Source organism: Pieris brassicae, chromosome 2, assembly GCF_905147105.1.
Source record: "Pieris brassicae chromosome 2, ilPieBrab1.1, whole genome shotgun sequence".
Classification (NCBI taxonomy): Eukaryota; Metazoa; Arthropoda; class Insecta; order Lepidoptera; family Pieridae; genus Pieris; species Pieris brassicae.
The window spans coordinates 2,027,856-2,037,508 of NC_059666.1; the positions used below are offsets into that span (position 1 = coordinate 2,027,856).

Consider the following 9,653-nt stretch of genomic DNA (forward strand, 5'->3'; position numbering starts at 1 on the left):
ACTGAAAAATCCAGCGTCTCGGCATCGTGTAGCAGGCGTCTACCCCGTGGGTTTTCTACGCGCGAATTCCATGCCGGGTGCTTCGCATTCCAGTCACCGGCCATGACGCAGGGATGGGCGGCGGTGAGGAGCGCGCGGATATCGGCGGAATTGTATCGGTTGTTTGGCGGGGCGTAGACCGCGAAGAAGCCCGTGGGCCGACCTGCGAGCTGCAGCTCCACACCCAGGGCCGCACATTCGGTGACAGCCACCTCAGGTAACAGCCGATGCGGGATGCGGCGCCTCACCATGACTGCTAGGCCACGGTAGGCTCGGCCGCTGGAGTCGACATGATGTTGGCGATATACTTCGTATCCCGGGAGGCGCAATCTTGTTGTTTCAGCGAGGAACGTCTCACTCACGAGGGCGACGTCGATATCCTGGGAGTGGAGAAGGTGTTTTAGGTAGTTGGCCTTACCAGCGAGGCCACGCGCGTTCCAATGTAGGAGCCGTAGGCCCCCCATTATCTGCGACTGCGACCTCGGGTTGGGCCTTTGAAGGCCGATGCCGCTCTCCTGAAGAGCGGGGCTGGATTTTCCCCGGCTTGCATGGCCTGGAGAATGTTGGCGACCGCAGACAGCGCCTCCTCCATTTGAGGCCAACGCGCACGGGACCTGGTGCGTGAGCGCGGAGGCGGTGCCGTGCGGGGTGGTGGTGGTGCGGTGGCGGCACGTTCAGGCGCTGGTGCAGTCGGTTGTGCAGCATGAGTGGCCTGAGCGGCTTGACTGGGATGAGTGGCTCCGGCGGCGCGGGTGGCGACGTCGGTGGTGACAGCGTGAATTGCGGCAGCGCGGCTTGCTTCCTGAGCGGCCAGCGAGGGTGGAGCGCGACGTTTGCGGCCACCACGTCTCGTGCGACGTCGCACAGTGGTAAAAACGTCCTCGTCGCCTTTAGCGACGCCGGACGTCGGGGGCGCGACCGCAGGCGTCGCGGCCATAGTCGCCTGCGGAACAGAGTCTTGTTGCTTGATGCGGGGACTTCGCCGATCCCTTACCGGCGACTTGCGCTAACCGCCCCCGCAGTTAGCGCAAGTCGCCGGCAAGTCCCTAGGCCGCGTGCAGTCTGCCGCGCGATGCTCTCCCGCGCAGCGAACGCACGCCATCCGACGGTGGCAGTTAACAGACGAGTGCCTGAACGACTGGCAGCGGTGACACTGCGCGCGGCCCTGCTTCCCGCGCCAGGCTTCGATCGTAACCCCCGTCATGTACAGCAGCTCGGTTATGCCGTAGATGGCAGGGGTGATGTCTGGTGTGCGCCGCAGTACGGCGAGGAAGATGCACCCGGGTCGGCCCTTCCTGGCACGAATGGGGCGTATGTAGTCGGGCTCATACCCGAGGGCCTCGTAGTGCCTGGGCCAGTTCTTCGGGGTCAGTGGTGACCGGGATTCCCCGGACCGCCACCTTCAGGTCTTTCTCTGCTGGTATGGAGTACGAAAACCAGGAGACCCGGGGGTCCTCCTTCTTCAGGTCCGAGAGGTAACGCTGGATCACCCGGTACTCGTCAGCTGACTCGGGAGAAATACGGTAACCCTTACCGTATGCCCTGGTATTAGCGGGGCGTCCCAAAATTTGCCTAATCCTCCCCAGATGATGCACATAATTGGGGAGGCATTCAATGACAATGGGTGGGTATGCAGGTTTCTTCGGGGCCTCAGGGGCTCTGGAGGGCTGCGCGTGAACTGTAGGAGCGGCCACCATCACTGCGTATGATGGCGCCACCGGCATCCTAGGGGCGGTGCCGTCACCAGCCGGAGCAACGGGGTCATCAGGTCCAAAAGATGTGGCATCGGTAGCACCGGAGGGTGCGATGGCGCTCGCTGCCCTGCCAGCAAAGGGGGCGGCGGGTGGCGGAGCGGTTACAGACGGCGGAGAGGTGTCAGACGGCGGATCGGTTTCAGACGGCGGCAGGACTGAGGGCCCCATGTCGAGGCGGCGACCTGGTGCCAGTCGGGGTTCGCCAGGTAAGCCCAGTGCGTACGACGGTGCACATGGGCGCTTTGCTGCAGACTCACCCTCCGAGCCGGGGTCCACCGCTGAGAACGGCCGGCGCACAGGGATAGCCGGGGTGCGCGCTGGGAAGCGACACTCGTCGCGGACCAGCGCCAACTCCCGCTGTTCAGCCTCGGTGAGCGGCGACTCCAGCATGCCGCTATTGCGCAGTGTCTCTTCCCGCGATTTAGCGTACCGGGCCATAGCGCGCAGCATCCCGCGCGACGCAAACGAGCATGCGGCCGACTGAGCGAGAAAGATCAGGTCGGACTCGAATGCCGTCCGCGGCGAGGACGCGGCACTGAAACCCGGATCGCGATCGAGCATACGCAATATGTCGTCGATACCGGAGCACTCACTGGGTGGAGGCAGCGTAGAATGTAGGTGTGTACCTGTGCACATGGCCCGCACGTCTGTGCCAAGTCGCGATGTCTCGGACCTGAGGAGCGTAGTCACGGGTGTGCGCTCGCTGCGTTATATTGGTTCTGTAGTGGGGATCGAGTGACACATCGTACGATCGTTCGACCAATAGGCCGTTGCACGTCGTTTTACAAAACATTGATAGTGGCGCCATCAGTTTTACAAAACATTGATAGTGGCGCCTTCACGGCCATACTGACATACGCTCGTCCTGGAGCGCCTTTTGGCACTTCGCTTCCGACCGCCGACCCGTGCGGACGTCTGCTCCAGTGCTCTCTCCGTGTGAGTCATCAGTGCTCTAGTGCTCTCTCGCTCGCTCGCGTGTGAGTCATCACCGCTTGCCGCTGTACAGTGCGCACGCGCTGTCCGATCGCTGCCTTGCTGCCTTGCTGCCTGCCGCCCTCTCATTGGTCGCTTCGCGTCTTCGGTGTTTGGACATCGGGTTGAAGGCTGCAATTTATGAACGCGGGTTTACCTGCGGCCCTCAGATAGCCACCTAACGGTGCAAAACGGTCCGGGGTGCATTCACCGTGCCTTTTTCAAGGCGCATAACAGCCCCTCCGCTTCTTTCAAGTCCTGTGCACGGCCGGGCCTCCGGGCCGGTTACCCGCTCTCGCTCGCGCTCACCACTCCCTGAAGTGGGAAGCGCCAGCGACGAGGAGACGGGTCAAAATTCACGCCCCTCTTCGGTCATGTCGACCCAATCCGCTCCGGCAGTAACGGCCGACGAAGCCGCATTAATCTCATCTTCCGAAAGCGACGGCTTTCAAACCGTCGGTCGGAAGAAAAAGCGTTCGGCCAACGGCGGTCCCCCCGTCAAAAGGCCCACTCAAGCCGCCAACCCTCCGAAGAGGGATCTTCGTTCCCTATTATCGGGAAAACCTGCGCCCCCCGCCCCCGCGGACCGCATCAAAACCCCCCCGCCCGTGTACGTTAGGGACAAGGGCGCCTGGCCGGCCCTATCAAAGATTCTCGACACTAAGTCGATAACTTACAAGGCCCGAACGCTGAGGGATAACCTCTGCGTTCAGGTATTTACCTCCGACCATCATCGGTTTTTAACCTCATACCTTCGCTTTGAAGGTATCGGTGGCCACACCTTCCCCCTACCCGAGGAGCGCGTCCTAAGGGTAGTCATTAAGGGCATCCCAAAGGAGATAGACTCCGGGATAGTCCAATCGGACCTTGTCGAGCAGGGATACCCCGTAAGGGATGTATTCCGTATGCTCAAAAGAACTACCAAAGAAGAGTACGACATGGTACTCGCAGTCTTAGACCCTACCCCGAGTGGGAAGAAGATTTTTAGCCTGAGCGAGTGTTGTAAGCTCTCGGGGCTGAGGGTTGAAACCCCCCTCAAACATTCCTTCACACGACAGTGCCACCGCTGTCAACTCTACGGGCATGCGGCCCGTAAGTGTTTCGCTAGGGCACGGTGCGTAAAGTGCCTAGGCGACCACGGCACGGCGGACTGCAAAAGAACGCTTCCGTGCGCTGAGCCGCCAGCGTGCGTGCTTTGCGGGCAACAGGGCCACCCAGCGAATTATAGCGGGTGCCCTCGTGGCCCCAAGGCGCATAAGCCGGCGTCTGGGCGCACTGCGGGGCGCGATGCGGTCCGTCGTGGCGCGGGAACAAAGCCCACATACGCGCCGGCCCCACTTCCTAAGAATAGTGCCTGGACCAAGCCCCCCGTTACGGAGAGCCCTCCCCAGCTCACGTCAGAGGCCTTCCCGCCTCTGCCAACAAAATCGGCACCCGTGACGCCTTCCCAGGCGCCGGCGCCGACCCCCCTCATAACGGAGAGGTCCACACTTAAGGTGAGCCCTCCAGCTAAAGTCCTCAGCCACACTGCGGAGGCCGCCGCGGAATCAGAAAAGGTCCGCGACGCCTTAAATCTTGCGTTTAGCATTGTAGACGCGTTAGATATAGACGCTCTTGTCACCTTCTCCGAGGCTTTCAAATCCGCCAATAACGCGGAAGACAAGAAGCAACTAGTAATCGAGCACGTCCAGCTCCTTAAGTCCGTGCGACAATTTGCAGACTCCACCACACCGCAATAGCTAGCTACGACCACGTCTAGAATCAAGGCTCGATCACTGTCCGTAGTGACTTTTAATGCAAACGGTTTCAAGCCGCAGGCAGATTTGGTTCGAGATTTCCTCGTTCGCCACCAAATAGATATTTCCCTAGTACAGGAATTTTTCCTCAAGCCCAGCGTTCGCGCTCCCAGATTCGCGAATTACAACGTAGTGCGAAACGACCGACCTACGGCGAAAGGCGGTACGCTCATTTATTACAGACGAGCGCTTCACTGCTCGCCGTTAGACCCGCCCTCCCTTACCAACATAGAGTGCTCTGTGTTGCGCGTAGCCATGACCGGCCATCAGCCGATTATTATCGCGTCGGTGTTCCTCCCTCCCGCCAAGGACATACTAGAGAGCGATCTCAGAACCCTGTTTGCGATGGGCCCCTCGGTCTTATTAGTCGGGGATCTCAATAGCAAACACGGGGACTGGAATAGCTCAAAACAGAACCCTAATGGGTTAGCCCTCAATAGGCTTATAGACGTGCTCAATTTCAACGTCATTGCCCCCATACAACCAACTCGCCGCGGCATAACAGGCAACGGCCTTCTCTCAATGGACGTCATAGACGTAGCGGTTTTACGTAACGTGGCACTACAGCCGCGAAGCGTAGAGACGTTACACGAGTTAGACTCGGATCACTTCCCGGTTCATTTTGAATTCGGCCCTCCTAACACTCGAGAGAAGAGGTTCAAGTCCATTGTCGACTGGCAGAAGTTAGACGAGGCCCTCAAGCCCGCCGACACCTCTGCCCTCCCAAATGTCCCCGACAATTTAGTCTCGTCCGCTTACGCGTTAGACGCGATCTCCTCGGTCACTTATCACATTCAGACCAAGGTCGTCGAGTCGTCCCGGAAGGTCCCAGATGAGTTCGCTCAACGCTGGGAGCTTCCCCCGGACGCGAGGCGTCTATTGACCGAGAAGAACGCGGCGACTCGCGCCTTCGCCAGAGCACCGACCGACGAAAACCGCAGAGCACTCCGCGCCTCGCAGCGCCGAGTCAAAGAGCGTATGCGGGAAATTAGAAACGAACGCTGGGACCGTTATACCAGCGAATTGTTACCTTCGCACACGGCCTATTGGTCTCTCGCGCGTTCCCTTAAAACCGACACGGTGGCGTCCATGCCCCCTCTCAAGCGTCCAAATCTGCCTGACGCATTCGACGACGACGAAAAAGCCGAGTGCTTAGCCGTCAACCTAGTGGAGCAGTGCACCCCGTATCTCGATCATAGCGACCCGGCGCACGTCGAACACGTGAACCGCGAGGTCGAACGCATCGTAGCACTGCCCCTCCCTCCCGAGCCGCTCCCTCCTACGTCGATCGCCGAGGTCAAAACTCTAATAAAGAGTTCACTGCCTCGTAAATCTCCAGGTCTCGACGCCATCTCGAACAAGGTCCTCCGGTGCCTCCCGCCCCATCTGATATGCCTACTAGTGTCCATTTTCCTTAAAAACTGCACCTTCCCGGCGCAGTGGAAAGAGGCCATTGTCATTGGTATTCACAAACCAGGCAAACCCCGTAACAACCACAAAGTGTAGCAGTTCTCTTTGCCAGGGGCAACCCCGGTGCTAACGCTAGGGATAAATTTCACCTCAAGACAGAGGTAACCCTATACGGGCAAGCCATCCCATGGCAAAAGTCCGTCAAATATCTAGGAGTCACGCTCGATAGCGGCATGTCTTTCCGTAAGCACATAGCCGCCGTTCGCTAGAAGGCCTATTTTGTCCTCTCTCGCCTCCATTTCCTCCTAAATAAAAGGAGTCACATGTCTCTCAGACACAAGGTGACCCTGTACAAACCCTGCATCCGACCGTGCATGACATACGCTAGCGTAGTCTTTGCGCATTGTGCCCCTTCCTATATTCACCGGCTACAGGTGCTTCAGTCGCGATTCATGAGAATCGCGACCGGTGCGCCCTTCTATGTGAGAAGCGTCGATCTCCACCAATGGATGAAGTTGGCGTCCACACGCCACTTTGACAAGGCTAAACACCATCCCAATCCGCTGGTGCGTAATAGCATCAACTATTACCCCTTCCCGACAAAAAAGGCTCGTAGGAGGCCCCGACACATACTAACGGATCCGGATGATCCAATTACCGTAGCAAACGATAAATTAAAAGCCACCCGCGCGGCCAAAAATAGTAAAAATAGCCAATCACAGATTAGGGTAAAAAACCGCCTTCACCGGGGAAGGCGGGGACCTTTACTTCGCACTTCGCTCACTCCAGTGAGCTTCCGTCCTGCCCTTCAGGCGATTGACCGCCCCGCGACGGCCCAAGCCGAGGTTCGAGTCTCACAAGAGACGCCCTTGCGCTAGCCGCGGGACAAAACGCCATTCTGGCCGAGCTACGCTCGCCAAAACAGCCCGAGCTGAGCTGTAAAGGCCCTTAAGGCCAACAGCGAGATTCCTTCTTCAAAAAAAAAAAACGCCTTTTGGGCATCTGGGAACAGACAAAAAAAAACTGTTCGTTCATCCTGACACATTTTTCTAATAACAGTTTTAATAATGAACGATTACAATAATGAGCTGGTCCGGCAACCCCTTCAGCGTACTAGAACTCTTAAGTCCCTCTCATCAGTTTTAAAACCGGAGACTGGACAAATACCTCTCATCAGTTTTTAAAACCGGAGACTGGACAAATACCTCTCATCAGTTTTTAAAACCGGAGACTGGATAAATCCCTGTCATCAGTTTTTTAAAACCGGAGACTAGATTGCGCTAGACCGGAAATCTCTATAGCTGTGTTAGCTAGACCAGATATCCCTGTAGCGAATGCTAGACCGGATTGCAATCTCTATAGCCAAAAGGCTAGACCAGAATGCAACCCCTATAGCCGAGTCATTGGACCGGACTCCCTGCAATGACTCTTTCCTACATTTTTTGATATAATACTTCTTTTCTTTTTTTTTTCTCTTTTTTTTTCGTTTTTTTTATCACTTTAATATCTTTACTATTTTTTTTACTACTAGCTTTCATCATGATGTACAATGGCATTAGTCACAATGCTGATAGAATCTGGTGATACTGATGATAAACACTCTAAACTATTGCTATTAGCGCTCAAGGTACGTGAACTAGCCGACATAGTGCTACTATTAACAGATATAGTGTCGCTATCAGAAAGTTCATCCTCAGCGTCACGAATTATAGCTAAGTTATGACTATTGTGATCAGTTTCATGAACAAAATTACTTTGGCTAGCATCCGCCGTCACGGCATGATCATTATAAGTTTCGGATACTTCTAAAAAACCTAATGTACCACGGGGTACTTCGCGTAGGCTTTCATGGGCAACTTTATACGTTCGATTGACCCGTTAACAAGCTTCAATTCAAACCTATCGTTTTCTAGGATAGCAATGATTTTATAAGGGCCTTTATACTTTGGATCCAACTTAGTTTGATGTCTTTCTTCATTTTTCGCGAAAACGAAATCTCCAATGGCAAAGGGCCTTATTTTGGCTTTACTCTGGTTAAAGCGAATGGAATATCTTTATATTATCTGACGATATTTTAGAAATCATATTTTGAAATTTCAGAGTCTCGTTGTTGCTCTACAGATAATGTCATCCCTTGTCAAGTTTTTTTTTTAATTAAGACAGCCCCGTATCCATTACTGCTGGCATCGGTATGTAACTCGATGGGCAAAAATGGATCAAAGATTTTGAGTACTGGTTCTGTTGTCAAGTGTCTAACTATTTCACCAAGAATTTTCTCATGTTCAGCAGTCCATACAATACGGCCTTTACCTGTTTAGCTGTGGATGGTTTTGGAGTTTTGATTATTTGTTGAGATGGTTTTCAAGTTTCATTTTGTAAGTCTTGAACTTTGCGCGGATTAGGTTTGAGACCTCCTGTTGGTGTTACAAAAGCAGTCTTCTCCACTGAATCCTCATGGAGCTTCACCTGGTGAAAGCCTGAGGCCATGTCCACAATACTGTAATCATTCGCTACATGCAATTAATTAATTTGGTCACTGATTAGAGGAAGTGGGTAGCTATCTGGACGAGTATTGCTGTTGAGTTCTCTGTTATCTATACACAATTGATCGCTACCGTCTTTCTTTTTTACTAATAGGATGGGGCTTGAAATGAAATGGGGATGAACTTTCTCGAATTATATAAGCTATAATTATATTAATGTTAGATCATTTCTTGAATCTTTTCAAGAACGATATCAAGCTCTAGAGGAGACAAACCATATGGTCTCCTGTGAACTATCCTAGCAGGGTCAACAAGATCGATTTTAAGTTCACCGGTTTTAATACGAGTAGTTGGCAATGTCTGTATAAAATTATTGGAGCATTTTTTGAGTATACCCAACAACCGCTCTTTATCGCATCCTACGAGGTCGGTATCAATCGAGACTTTGTGAAATGGCGAGAGTGTTGTACAAGAGTTTGATATCTTTTTCTTAACAAAAGTCAAATTATCATTACTAATCTAAACGGAAATCCCTAGTTCTAAAACATCACGACCTAATAAAACTCATCTGGCAAAGCGTGATAAGTGATGTCAAAATTAAGGTTTTAGACTATAGTGGGACATGTGATTTGTAGCAAAGAAATCACATTATTACTACCTACACCTTTTAAAGCTATTTTTTTCATGAAACTGTTCACCCTTAATAAACTTGCAATAACTTTGCTTAATCAAACTACATTCCGAACCAGAACCAAAAACAAAAGGCAATTTTATATCACTTATCTCAATCAATCCATGCGCAGCTCGAGTACACACGTTAACCTGCTTGCTGGAACATACCGAGGCTACGTGGCCGGGATTGGCACACACGTAGCAGGCGACAGATGGGCGAGGATTCTGCGGAGTGGCTGAGAAACGTGGCTCTGTCTTGGCTGCCACTGAAGAGTCCCTTGCGACGAATCTATTTCTGTCGCGGCAATCTAGGCCTCGATGACCGTGTCTCGTACCGTTTATAACCACTGAATTTAACTCTCGACGAAACTTTTCATCGCACTGAGACAGCACAGAGATTGCAAAGCCAGTGAACACCTTCTCGGGCATATTCACTTCAGGAATTTTCTCAATTAATTGCCATAGTCGCATTCCCGCTTCAGCAGGGCTCTCTTTGACATCTAACTGAAATTTAATGATCTGATCGA

General features: G+C 53.3%; 1 protein-coding gene across 1 annotated transcript; it reads right to left on the minus strand.

Moving 5' to 3' along the window:
- Positions 1-1,364: 1,364 nt before the first annotated feature.
- On the minus strand, positions 1,365-2,231 carry LOC123720196 (translation initiation factor IF-2-like). Its single transcript, XM_045676730.1, has one exon. The coding sequence runs from the start codon at positions 2,229-2,231 to the stop codon at positions 1,365-1,367; it is 867 nt and encodes a 288-aa protein (XP_045532686.1).
- Positions 2,232-9,653: the final 7,422 nt, after the last annotated feature.